Genomic DNA, 14471 nt, shown 5'->3' with positions numbered 1-14471 from the left:
CTATTGTCGATACAGAGCATGGGCTTGTTCATATTTGCAGAGTCGAGGGCTTCCAGCACGTCCGTCTATTTGGTCAAAGATGAAATCTCCCTTATAGGTTTGGTTCTGACTAAAAAATCGGAATTTCCTACGAAGGCAGGAATGGCTGGAGAAGAGCTTCTAAGGGCTTTCGCGTTGTTACTTGGGCTGCTTGCTGACGTGGGGTCTGTAAATAAAGAGAGGTTGTGATTAAATGAAGGCTGCTTTGAGGGACCCAAATCGGGACCTGGAATATCTGACTCAATATCCAATAGAGGATCGGACCCGAGAAATGTACAGCTATCTGTGCATACGTGTCGATAATTGTCTGTCTTGGAAGTTTCTTAAAGCTGACCGTAGCGGCGATTAACTATCTCCCTCAAAGGACGAGATAGTGATCGATGATGTGGCTCCATCTCCGACATTTGTTTCGACATGCTCTTATCTTGAGAGATGCTTCGCTCGAGGTGTGGGCTGGGGATTGTTGCATGGTTGCCACCTGTCCTAAGATGGGACTGCTCCCTGACACTCTCTACGAGAGGTGCAATTGGAGGGACAGGTAAAAGATTTGGTGTTCTCCAGGAGCAACATAATCGTGCTCCTTCACGTACCTTCGGCTCTGAGCTTTGGTCCGGAGGGGTTATCGAAGATTCCCTAATCCTCCATAGGTCACCCCATCTGGGGCTGAGGTAATTTGTAGCCTCCCTTTGCAATGAAAGTTCTATCTTTCTGGAATCAGCCATGATCCGAATTTGGGGAGGTAACATATCTCCCTTCTTCCTTCTACTACGGACTCTAATGATTGCCATTTCCTCGCAAGTCTTCGTCTTAAGGACCAATTCTATAAAGGATCCTAGAAGAGATGCTATGGAGATGAAGAAGTCATCGTACCATAATTCCAGCGGAATACCCCAAATAAGAATCCACACATCTTCCGTTCCAAAAATGGAAAATTCATCCCACCTGAGCACTCTAGCTAATGGACCATCTGAATGTAAAGCTCCTGCCATTATCAGGAGGTCCGGGTTCAGACCTGGACACAACTTTATCCACAACTCGTTATAACCGATGGGCTTGATGGAGTATTTCTCTGGATGGATTCCACAGCACTTTGTAATCCATTTCCTAACTTGCAAAATAGAAGCCCCTTCTTTTGAAATTATCACTATTGTGTCCTTCATCTCCTTCCTTGACTGTTCCAGGCGAAGTTGATTGATTCGTAAATCGCTTCCCATTCCTTTATCTTCTGCATCTTGTTTCGATTCTTCCTTTTTCTTTGTTGGGACTAGATTGTTTCTCTCGCTGGAGTTATGAATCTGTGTCATCTTCATATCTCCTTTACGATTTAGCAGGGCCTCTTTGAATGAGAAACCATCGGATCGAGTTGATAGGTCTAGAGGGTGGTCCTTCTGGGTTTTGGTCTGGATCGCTGATGAAGAAGGCTTTCCCTTTGATATTTTACACTCCAGCCCATATCTCGCCCTTTGGACTAACATTGGGACCCCACCAAATCTCTCACCATGTAGCATCTGTACCGATCTTGCCAATTCTTCTTCCGAGCTCATCTTGACTAGGGTGAAACCACGGTAATGGCCATTGGTCCTATCTCTAGGCATAACAACATCCATTACAGCACCCGCTTGGCCAAAGACTAGCAATATTAATAGGAAGCCAGCCATCTGGGTAACCTCTAACATATAAGGTAGTATAAAAGGCTGAGCTTCTTTCCCTTCTGTCCACGAGTTTCCTTTTCCCTTTTCTCCGCGAGATTTGCTTCCATTCGCTTGATATTGTCCTCTGTTCGTCTTCCTCCGAATCATCCTTGTTATTTTCGAGAGCTTTTGATCCTCCCGAAATCATATTTTACCTGACAAAGAGAGCATCTTCGTCACCGTTGTCACTGTTGGCTGTCGTCATGGTTTATGAACCTTTTCCCACCTAGCAAGGTGAAAGTTGTGATTTTCTTTCATACCGCACCAAAGAAAATCCCTTCTTAACTTCCCCAACCTATTCAAAACCGCCTTTAGGCACCGAAAGACGTGAAGTAAATGGGAAGATTTGATAGGGCAACCTTGATAAGTGTAATTCTTCTACCCTAGGGTAGGTGATGGCTAGAGGTGTACACGAGTCGAACCGAGTCTAGCTTGGCATAGCTCGACTCGGCTCGGCCACTAGCTGACCCTAGCTCGAACTCAGCTCGGCTTGGTCCTCGAGCCTGACTGGCCAGCTCTGCTCGGTTCGGTCAGCAGCTCGGGCCAATTCGAGCCGAATTCGCCTCTGCAGCATTTTCACAAACACATGGACTGCACCTTCAAATTCTCACTATATGTAAAACAACAGCAACGGTTTTACAGGTATTTCATCAAACACCTTGTAAGCAACATCAAAATCAAGAAAAAAAGGTATTTGTTTCATATACATACCTTCCTTGCCACCAGCTGACACTTCATTGAGTCATTTCATCAAACACTTGGTGAGCAACATCAATATCAAAGTAATCGAGTCACCGAACTGGTTCGATCCGAGTCGAGTCGAGCTTGGGCAAGCTCGAACTTGGTTCGAAATTTTTTCGAGCTCAAGAAATCAGCTCGACTTGGTTCGAACTCAGTTTCAAACCGAGTCGAATTGAACTTTTTCGGGTTGAGTCGAGCCAACGAACTGAACTCAGTTCGTGTACAGCCCTAGTGATGGCTTTTCCATTGTGATAACTTCCTTTCAACCCTCTCTAATACCTTGTCCCAGAGATGGTTTGTCGGTTTCCCAATGCAAAGAGGAAGGCATACATCGACAGAAAGGAACTAGGCCCGGAAAAAAAAAAAAAAAAAGAAGAATAAGGAAATTCACAAACCTATCCACCTCCTCCATCATCCAAACTCCTAGCATCTCACATTTGCAAAGATTGACCCCAAGTCTAGAGACGGCTTCAAAGCATTTTAAAATCTTCCAAGTATTTTCCACCAACTCCTTGTCCGCTTCGGAGAACAGGATAATATCACTATCATCTACAAACTGCAGATGAGATATATGAATACACACATTTCTATTTCAAAACTGTGAGATAGACCCACCTCTCTGCCTCTATCAACCATTCTACTATGAGGGGATCGCCCTGCCCAAGGCCCCTCAAGGCCTTACAAAAATCCTTTAGAGCATGTTTGGATTCACAGAAAAGAAATTAAAAATTGCTTCCCATGAAACTCGCTTGCCATTGTTTGTCAAGCCTTTCTTTGTGGGAAATTGTGGGAAACACCATTTCCCACTTTCTTTGTTGGAAAATAAACTTTATTTTCCCACCTCCATCCGTAAGAAACGCATTTTCCCACGATGGAAGGAAAATGGGCTTCTCAAAGGTTAAGCCCAAATGCGCCACCATCCACGTTCAACTGCCTCACACGTGCCACATGTGCCAATGTGCCAAATGAGACATTGTTTGTGTTCGGTTATGCCATACATGTGCCACTATGCCACATACGCCATCATCCATCTTCTCTTATGCCCCACATGTAAAGAGCCCCACATGTGCTAATGTGCTACATGTGTCACCATCCGTCTTCTCTTGCGCCCCACATGTATTATTGTGCCACATGCACCATCGTTCATCTTATCTTGTGCCCCACATGAGCCAATGTGCCATTGTCCATCTTCAATCCCTAAATATGCCACATGTCACGAGTAACGTCATCTAGCTTTAGTGTGCACACATCAAATGTGGCAATGCATGTCTTGTGCCACATGAGCCACCATCCAATTTCAAGCACCTCACATGTACCAACATGCTACAATTCAGCTTCAAGTGCCCACATATGTTGTGTATGCCACATGTGCATTGTTCATCTCCAAAAGTTTTTCTAAGCATCCCGCATGTGCCATGTGCTAATCTGGCACATGGTAGTGACCACCTAAAAGTTTTTCCAAGATTTTTTTTTTTTTTGTTGCCAATCAACAAATTTGAAAATAGATCCTAAATATCAACGAGAATCTTGTTGAAAAACAAATTAGGAAAACAATATTTGCTTTCTCACAATTTCCTGGAAATAAGGTTTCCTAAAAGACACTATTTCCTTCATGCTTTCCAAGAATCCAAACAAGCCCTTCGTAGATCCATTGACGAGCATAGAGAAGGTCACACACATTCCGGCACCCACCCCCTCCATTTCTCCCCAAAGCCCAACATGTTCATCATGTAGTCCAAGAAGATCCACTCAATGTGATTGTATGACTTTTCCAAATCAAGCTTGCATATGACCCCTTTTTGACCTTCCCAATAGAGTTGATGCACTCATGAGCATAAATGCATTATCCAGAATCTGGATGCCTGCTTGCCACGAATGCACCTTGGTTCTTAGAGTTGACCTTTGCTAGGACTGCCTTGAATCTAGAAGAATTTTGGCTAATATCCTAAAAGGGCTCCCAAGGACACTTATAGGTCTAAAATCTTTTAGATTTTCCACTCCTTCAATTTTTGGGATGATGGCTATAAATGTGGCTCCAAGCTTCGCAAACAATCGACCCCATTGAAAGAATTCTTAAATGAATCTCACCAGTCCCCTTCAACCACTTCTCAAAATACCTGAAAAGGGACAATTGGAAAGCCATTCATCCCTGGGGCTTTATATTTTCCCAAAGAATCAACTGCATGTTTAATTTCTTCTTTGAAAATCGGATTTTCTAGAAGCATCACATTGGCACTGAAAATCTAGGGAAATGCTAAGTTATCCAACCTGGGGCACTTCCATCATTCGCTTTAGAGCAAATTCCAAAAGAAGTTAACTATGTAGCCACACACTTGATCCTTCTTCTCCACCCTTTGGTTGTCCACCATTAGGCTTGCAATCTAGTTGTTTCTAGCCCTCTTACGATACTACGGAAGAACCACGTGGTTTTATCTCCTTCAATTAGCCATATTGCCCTTGATTGTTGCCTTCATTTAATTTCTTCTTCTTTGATGCAATTAATGTAATCCACCGATAGCTTAATCCTGGTGAGTTTCTCCTCCTCCGTCAATTCATCTCCCTCTTCCTTTATATCCTAGTCTTGATACCATTTAGAATGCTCTTGGTCTCAAAGCCCCAATTTCCTAGAACCTCCCACTTCCAAGAAATAATCTTGCCATCTAAAATTTTCAGCTTTTAACTTGGAATAAATCCTAGATAACCTTGTACATGACAGGACTCCCACCACTGCTTCACAAGGTCCTCGAACCCTTCCACTTCCAGCCACATAAGCTCGAATCTAAAAGGTTTTGGGCCACAGTTTTTCACCTCCACATCTAGAAGAATAGGATGGTGATCTGAAGCAGGCTTGGGAAGGCAACTTTGCTGAACCAAAGGAAAATTTTCAATCCACTCAGGAGAGTAGAAATCTGCTAAGACACGATCTGATAACCTTCTCTTGCCCATTGGCCCATGTGAATTTAGCACCACTCAGCAGAAGATCTACCAGTTCATTTGAAGAAATCCACTCAGAAAATTCCTGCATACTCATTATCCGACCCCGTTAGACTTTTCAAATAAGAATCTAATCACATGAAATTGCCTCCCATGCACCACGAAAGAGACCTTCTAGTCCAAAATGAATTTAATTGCTCACATAAGACGGACCTTTTCAGCTGACATGACCCATAAACTGCAGTAAACATTGATATGAGTCCAGAAGTTACATCCCGAGGGCCACTGAAAGAGAAAAAGAACAACACCACACGATCTTCTTGAGACCAAATTCCATTATTCCAAACCACTATGATTCCACCAGCAAAACCAACTACATCTACCATCAGCTAGTCCTTATTTTTTATCCCCTAGATTGAGTCCAGAATTTTTCGATCAACAAACTGGAGCTTGGACTCTTGAATAGAGATTAGTTGAGCCTTCGCCTTTCAACATGTCTTTTATCTTGAGCCTTTTCTCTAGACTCCATAGACCTCGGACCCCCTTCCCTTCTTCATGGTGCTAGCCTTGGATCCTAATTCATAGTTGATTGATGACCCTAGAACCACCAATTCCCTCTAGCCCCTTGGAGATCTTATTTGTTTCCTTTGAATTTCCTGTTGCATCTTTTGGTTACCAATCTCCTTCACTAACCTGAGCAGAGCGATGACATCCTTTTCAGTCTCCAAAAGTTACCCCCACCAACTTAACGATCGGCCCATTCACTTCCTTAACACCTCTCAGATCAATGGAAAGATGAGCACCTCCCTTATCAGAATAGTCCCCCTCCAATGCCGAAAGGGGGACAGAATGACATCCAACCTCCTTTGTTGATCCTCTGGTGAGACTTGGATTGGCTAGGAGAAATCTAGCTGGAGATTCTAGGGAGGGAAAATCATCATGGGCAAGGACTCAACATGGCTTCCTTTGCAACTCAACTTTGAAGAAGAGAACTCATACTTGACCAATGATCAACCACCATCTTCCCACTCTTCGCTAACCAGTAACTCACCACAAGCCAATTGGCAATTGAGAGAAAGACTCCCTGTATCGAGGTATAAAGGAGAGAGCTCCCATGTGGGAGAACCCGTGGCCAAAAGCACTTGTTGCATGCCCCAAAGATAGCACATGTGCCGAGGGTGACATGAGTCCTGAAGGAGCATCTTGAGCCCCACCACAGCCATGTGTCTTTACCAAAGAGCCTCGAAGGCCACTTGAATAGAGCGTGTCAATATCAAGGACACCCGTGTCGTCAAAAGGGAGCCCTGAGAGCACCAACCATCTTGAACTCATATATCTCTTAATGAGATGCTTTGTTGAACCTTTTCGCAATAAACAAAAAACTGAGCGGACTATAGACATGCATAAATCCAATTTCACCACTTCGCTCCACAAGCCATTCTATCACAAATAAACTCTTAATTAACATAATCGTATGCCTTATCCATGCCGACCCTTGCAAAATACTGCTACAAACTTAGATATTTTGCGACCAAATACCATTTGAACACCACCACCACCAGTATCTTGCCTTTCTTGCAAGAATTTGGAATTGTTTTTAAATGGTAAATCAGACATCCACTTACCTCTTTTACCTATACTCTTGGAACCAGCCATGGCAATGGTTCACATTGACACTACTCACATGCCAACATGGCCCCACCCAGTATAGATCCCTAATCAACTATTACATGCATACCCCAAAGGGTGAGCAAGCAAAGTATGGCCGTGGAGCATCAATTGCCAAGCACCCCGCCAAGCACGAAATGCCCACACTAATTCTGTTCTTAATTCATGAAGGCTTGCAAATGCCTCATAGTCGCTCTTCTTTCATAGATCCAAGAGTTTCACTTTTGACTGTGAATTATGAATGCCCCTGACCATCCCTCTTAACCATTACTTCTATCCAAAAGGCCATTATAACATGACCGAAATATACTGATGTGTGCCAAGCAACATGCTAAGCGTGAAATACCCACAAAAATCCTTTTCTTGATTCATGAAGACATGCAAATTAGTAAGGAGTTATAAATGATTATGAAGCTCTAGGATGTGCTTATTGACTTGTGTGTGAATGCAGGCTGCAACAATGCTATGATAGCCTTTATAATTTATGGGATAAACCAAAGGCTGTGATAGGAAATGTTAAGGGCTGAGATTTTAGGTTGATTTTTCTTTATTAAGGTTTATATATGTATACCCACATACATACATATAGATTGATGTATGTAGATTCCATATGGATTGAAGTAAATGAATAAAGAAAACTAGCATCACTTCTAAGAATCTAAAAATTGCATGGACAAGTAAGTAATTATAAGATATACAGACCCCAGGAAGATCAACATCTGTGGGTATGCGTTTGCAAAAGTTTCCAGAGTACTCTTGAACTTGAAGACCCTGTAGAAAAGGACAAACATATAAGACAAAGGAAAATGGTACAAATGCTAAATAGCTAAATCAAATTCAATAGTATCCAAATCATAGTAGAAAAAGGCAAATGTTGTTAAACTAACCTGGCTGCATCTTACACGCATTACTGCCTCAAGACCCTGTGGCCTTGCAATGTTCCATTTAAGATCATTGTAAATTTTGGCAGAATCACATAGAGCTGAAAAAGGGTGGTAATAATATACCTGCAACAGGAAAAGTGAAATCATGAAATAGGTTACCAAAATGACAAAAGCAACACCTACGAAAAACGCTGCTTCAGATTTACTATACTGTGGGAAGCTTTAAATGTACTTGGTCCGTATTTTCATGATGACAGGGAAATGATGGAAAATATTGGCAAGAAGAACATAATTACCCAGTGTCTATCTAATTAAAGAGAAGTTCAAAACAACAGGTAACAGAAATGTACAGTTCAAGGAAACAATTGAGACAAGAAAAAGAATCCACCTGGTGATGACACTGTTATCGTTCAAAGAGATTATCTGCACTTAATATTAAAGCACTTGAAAATCAATTGTGATTTTCTGAGTATGGTAACTTATGCCACCCTCATTGTACACAAGTTACTACAGGTTGACAAAGATATTAAGGGCAATAAATGGGTTGAGTGAAACGTCAACAATAGGATCATACGCTGCATAATGGCCATTCTAAGTTCTGATTGCAAGTGGTGCTTATGAGGAATCAGAATCTACTTAAATTTGTAATTGCCACCAAAACAAGAATATATATAAACTAATATTGATGAGAAAAGATCTTGTGCTCTCAGAAAACTATTAGTCCAATAGACTGGACTGAACTGCCTACTAGGTCCAGCATACATTTCTTGGGCTACCATGCTAAAATAGCACTGTTCCAACGGTTCTAGCAATCTGATCAGTAGGCTAAAGATAGAGAATCTAGAGCATATACAGAGCAAAGGTTCAATAAACAATTCAAGTCACCTATTTGCCGTGGCTCATCATGGATCCATTATAGTTCTTAAGAATAACTTCTATCAGGCAATCCATTCATAACCATACCATCCATGGCCTTGGAAACTGATGGCTATAAAATAACTGAAACAAACAGATGGATCAGATCATCCAACGCATTCCTTGATATAAATATCGAAGCCAATGAAGGGATTGGAATCCAAGTGTCCAGATATAAATAAGAGGACTATAACTTATAGCTCTGAGAGCACTGGAACATTTCTCGAAAACAAATGCATCCAATTTTTAGTTATAATTAAAGAAGTAGACAGTAAGAAATTTAATATACAGGCCAATATTATAAAAGAGGCAGATGTAGACCCAGTATGGTTATGAATGGATTGCCTGATAGAAGCATATAAGTTCAGCTACATGTTTGTAATGGCTTGTACTACAAATTAGAGTCTGCTTGATACCCCTTGCATAAAACTTTTATGCATTGTATAATGGGGTGTGGGTATAACTGTGGATGAACCATCTTTATGTGAGTTGCTCATTGAGATTGCTGATTACAACTGAAAAGATACACCTAGATTAGACTGGTTCCTGGTGGATTTAATGGAATATTGGCAAGGTTGCCAGGTTTCTTGGGACAATAATTCATGAGAATGGAGAGATTAAGAAGGATGTTTCCCATGGAATTCAAGCTGGGTGGAAGACATGGACATGTGCCTCTGGAGTTTTATGAGATACTCATGTACCAATCAAATTGACGGGGGAAATTTATAGGATAGGTATAAGACAGCCATGATTTATGGGGGTGAATGTTGGGCAGTTAAAAAACAACATGTTGATAGGATGAATTTAGCTGAAATGTGGATGTTGAGATGGATAAGTGACAAGGCAAGGAAGGACAAAACTAGAAATGAATGCATTCAAGGGTACTTAAAGAGTAGAAACAACAAGTAATAAGATGAGGGAAAGTAGACTTAGATGGCTGTCAAGTGAAATGGAGACCAAGAACTGCACTGATTAGGCATGAGTTGGCGCAAGTTGAAGACTCTGAAAGGGCAATGGGAAGGCCTTAACGTGGGTGGAGGTAGTAAGAAAAGATTTGGTGACCTATGATCAAAGTTAAGTTATGGCCCTTAGTAGAATGGCGGAACAGGATTTATGTAGCCAGCCTCAATTAGTTGGGATAAGGCTTAGATGATGATGATTGACAAGGTTGCCAGGTGACATTCACAAGTAACAAGCAAGGAATATTTGGTAGATGAAATTGTGTCACACAATGCTTAAACCTTTACAAATTGGCTTTGGATGCCCCATTAGACAAGGAACTCTGGGATGATAGCATGGCAAAATTTTGCTCCTAACCAACATTATTCATGCATACATCCTCATGAGGTAGGAGGCTACTTGCAAATGAGCAGGATATACCCCTCCAGATATCTCAAGCAAATTTAATCATTATAAAATAAACGTAAAACTAAAAAGCCCTCATTGAATATTAATGGAATTGGTTCACTTGTAATGTGACCCTTGCTACGAAAGGGAATATTTTGTGAGACAGCATGCTGAAAATCCCAACGAAATGGTGACGTGCACCAGTAGATGAATCATCGGAAATGATAACTTTGTTAGTAGGTTTCATTTGAAGCTATAGAGAGAGTCCAGCTACTTCAGCTTGGCCTACTTCTCAGATTGTTAAAATAATATGAAGTATGTTACTATGGGATTCACTTTTCAAATATACAAAAGTGGCTGGGAGCAATTAGCTTTTCTAGAGAGCTCTAATTATTTTCTGTATATGAGGTTATAGCACCAAGTGTACAGCCACACTTTCCTGCTCCTTAAAACTTTCAAAGTCCCTCCCGATCTCCAATGAGCACTTTCCCCGTCAAAGCTTTTGGAACCTGGTCTTGCCTCATAAACCTGAAGTGGATGTGGCATTGTGGGTCGCGTCTTCTTTGCTTTAGAGTCTACCATTTAACAGATTTGATTGTGAGTAAATGCTTCAGGTTGCTGAAACATTTTCAAGAAAATAGGTGAACAGGGCCCAAGACTTTGGAAAGCACCTTATGCTTACCTGAACGGTCCATGAGAAAGAACCAGTTGCAGTGTAGTTTGGGATCTCTGCTATCTCACAACAGATTGGAAGGAATGTGATGTAGAGTTTCAGTCATTTGTGTTGAGGGGGTTTGTGGTTATGTTTGTTCAGCTTTGTTCCTAGACTTGAGGGATGACACCTCATCACACCTTTCTTTTTTCTTTTTTTTTTTTGCTAATAAATTTGGTGAAAAAAAAAAAAAGAAAGAAAGAAAGAAAGAGAAAGAACATGTCGTGACCACTGTAGGATCAAGGAACATACAAGGCTTGCCATCAGAGGGAGATTGGCCCTTTTTGCTCAAGATGCAAATTTGGAAATCAACCAAAAAGAGAAGCAGCAGTAGCTGATCACTCAGGGAGTTCCTCACCTAGGATGTCCTTGGTTTTGGCATTCAGGGAATTTTTTTCGTAGAGCTCCTTTAAGAAATCGTTAAAAAAGGAACAGAAAATGGCAGTCCCAAACTCAATGTCAACTAATGCTATTGAGATCATATAAAAATAATCCAGGCTTTACTGAAAATTTACTCAAACAGCTCTTTTAGTTACTGAGTTTAAGTCACTACCAATATCCTTCTATAAGATCTGCACTAACAATTCATGTCAAATGATTCGACACATTTGAGAAAGAGTGAAGCAGAAAAGATACCTGTCCCCCAGTAGTCCTTGAAACCACAGAGATAGAAGCAATGTCTATATATGACTGGGTAGTAACAAAAATGTCCACGCAAACCTGGTAATATGCTCAACTTATTAAATAGACAACTCCAGTACATTATAGATGCCACCTACAATTTTCCCTTATAGAGTTCACTTAGGAATATTGAGAACTCAAATGTTGTACATAAAAATAAGCAGTAGTGTTTTTCTCAGAAGAGAAGGAAAAACTTATCACTTTTGACTTTTACCTGAGACTCTGCAAATTCTATTGCCATTGTTTTCAGAGTCTTGTCTGCTGGCTGAAGCAATTTATGGGTTTCCTGAAATCCAATGATGAAGAAAGTGATTTAAAAGGAAAATCAAATCTTGTAAATTTTTTATTACCTTTTCATAAAGTTTCAGCAACAAAGCAATAGAACAACTGAATCACCATCATCATTTTAGCTTCATCCTAGATATTTGGGGCCAGATTTTGCAAATCACATTCAAAACAGGAATTCCAATGAATGCTCGGTAAATGCTGTATGAGCTGCTGCCGACCTAACATCAACCCTTCTTCACCCAGGCTTGCGGCTCACAGGGTTCCATGTGAGATGATGTTTTGGAGGCCGAATAGCTAGAAGAATATCATGAAAGTAACTTAAGGGCCTGTTTCTATTCCTGGGATTTTATTTATTTACTTATTTATATTTTAGGGAAATGGTGTATTTTCAGGAAAAGCCATTTCCTTTTTTTTTTTGGAAAGGCAGCGAGAAATTTTATTAGAAAAACTGCCCCAAGGAGCGAAAAGAAATTACAACCCCAAAAGGAAGAGAAGGACACCAGCATCAAGATCCCTGAACTCTTCGGCCTATTCAACGATCACTGCTTTCACCCTAAAGATAATCAGCTCTACCGATTCCACTTATTTTCAAAACAACATCTATTTCTTTTGCCCCATAGCACGCACAAGGTAGCCATTGCCGCCAACCTCCAAAGTGTCTTTCCTTCCTTTCCCACTCCTCTTTCATGCCAAGAGGTTTCAACAAGTGCTCGAGTTTATTATCTTGGATAATCAAAGTGCTTTTGTGGCCGATAGGCAGATACTTGACTGCACATTACTTACGCACGAATGCATAGATTCTAAATTCAAAGAACGTAGAGCCGGGGAGGTTTGCAAGCTTGATATCAAGAGGGCTTATGATCCTGTCGATTGGGGTTTTTTGGATTATATGCTGGGGAGATTTGGTTGCAGTAGGATTTGGAGATCAAAAACCTTTTTTTCTTGTTCAATTTTCAACAAATTTTTCTAGAAAATTTTTACTCCATTTCCAAATCAGTTTTTTGCAAAAAAAAATAAAATTAAAATTTTCATTAAAATTTTACTTGAAAATGGGAGGTGGCGTGCGCGCTGGAGATGGATTTCTGGCATGTGTCACATTGGCACATGTAGAACATTGGCACTAGTGGGATGCTTGAAGATGGATGATGGCACATGTTGCACATGTGGCATGTTCACAGACATGGTGCATGTGGAGCACTTAAAGATGGATGGCAATACATGGCACAATAGCACACGTGGTCCAGTTGCACGGAAGATGGGGGTGGCACACGTGGCACAACAACACATGTACATTTGTGTGTGGTATGCTTGAAGATGAAGGTGGCACATGGGCGTGTGGCATGTTGACACACCTAATGATGGGTGGTCGTGCATGCTGCACATGTGGGGCACTTAAATGGACATTTGTGCATACGGGGGACTTAGATGGACATTTGTGCATGGGGCACTTTAAGGTGGTCAGTTGCACATGTTGCATATGTCGCACATTGGCACATTTCACACATGTGAAGCGCTTAAAGATCGACAATGATCATGTGGCACATGTGGCTCAACAGCACTCATGGCACAAGTAGGGCATTTGAAGATGAGGGTGGCACATGTAGCACATGGTACATAGGGGTGTGTGAATGACCACGCAATTCAAGTAATTTGATGAAGTCATAGCTAATTTTTCTGTTACAGATGAATTATTTTTTTTCATGTTACTTTCAAAAGTTGAAATTAGAATCATAGGCAATTTGGTTTTCTAAGTCCCCCAACAACCCATTCATTATGAGAACTGGCAACTGCAAGTAATAATTTATTCCTTACGAGGATTCAGAATGAAGTTTCAAAAGAAAGCACCAAGAGCCCAAGTAATGAAGATAAAAGAGTTTATAATTTCAGTTTACAGAAGATTGAACAAACTCAAACACAGCAAGTGCATCCCTAAGCCAACTTATTTAGTGTGACCACATGATTGGTTTGCCAACCACATGACCAGCATGCATGCAACAGAAGACACGATGAGATGAAAGATAAGACATACCTTCTCTCCAGCAGTCACATTCGTTCTTCCTTCAACTTCTCTAGCAGAAAGGCTTCCAACACCAACTGATGGCAAAACTGCATGTCATCATATTGCAATCATCAGATGTCTGATATTTTATTATGTACATATTTCACTATCATCTAAACATAAGACAATGAGAGCTTGAAGGGGTCTGGACCTATTATGAAATAAGAAACAGTAGGTAATGAGCATTACAACTCAAAATTGTAGACTGAAGGAATTGAAAGAAAAAAAGACACTATACATGACATGATCATCAATGGATGGAGTTCTACATCAATATACATATCCATATTACTACCAGAATGGCCATAAACAACCAAACAAGAAGCATGTGCAAGCAAAAGCTCCTCATGTGACTTAGATTTGACAGTAAACAGGAAATGATATTGTTCAACCAAGTGAACACCTTATATTTACATTAGCTGAAAGGGGATGCTGACATGACTGGTGCTGTACAATATGACCATGCCATATAAATCAATTACAACCAATTTCCTTACACTCAGACCTATCCA

The 14471-nt window shown here is 40.8% G+C and overlaps 1 protein-coding gene across 3 annotated transcripts in view; it reads right to left on the bottom strand.

The window, feature by feature from the left end:
• LOC131226251 (protein transport protein SEC24 C-like) overlaps window positions 1-14471 on the bottom strand; it is a 74415-nt gene that overhangs the window by 25086 nt on the left and 34858 nt on the right. For all 3 annotated transcript variants that reach the window (XM_058222034.1, XM_058222035.1, XM_058222033.1), the window contains 5 exons: window positions 13930-14006; window positions 11827-11898; window positions 11568-11651; window positions 7961-8080; window positions 7776-7844 (listed from right to left, as the gene is read on the bottom strand). In XM_058222034.1, coding sequence (XP_058078017.1) covers window positions 7776-7844; window positions 7961-8080; window positions 11568-11651; window positions 11827-11898; window positions 13930-14006 — 422 coding nt within the window. The remainder of the gene's footprint in view (window positions 1-7775; window positions 7845-7960; window positions 8081-11567; window positions 11652-11826; window positions 11899-13929; window positions 14007-14471) is intronic.

The sequence above is a fragment of the Magnolia sinica genome, chromosome 14 (assembly GCF_029962835.1).
Source record: "Magnolia sinica isolate HGM2019 chromosome 14, MsV1, whole genome shotgun sequence".
NCBI classification, from domain to species: Eukaryota; Viridiplantae; Streptophyta; class Magnoliopsida; order Magnoliales; family Magnoliaceae; genus Magnolia; species Magnolia sinica.
This window is presented reverse-complemented; position numbering and strand designations above follow the sequence as displayed.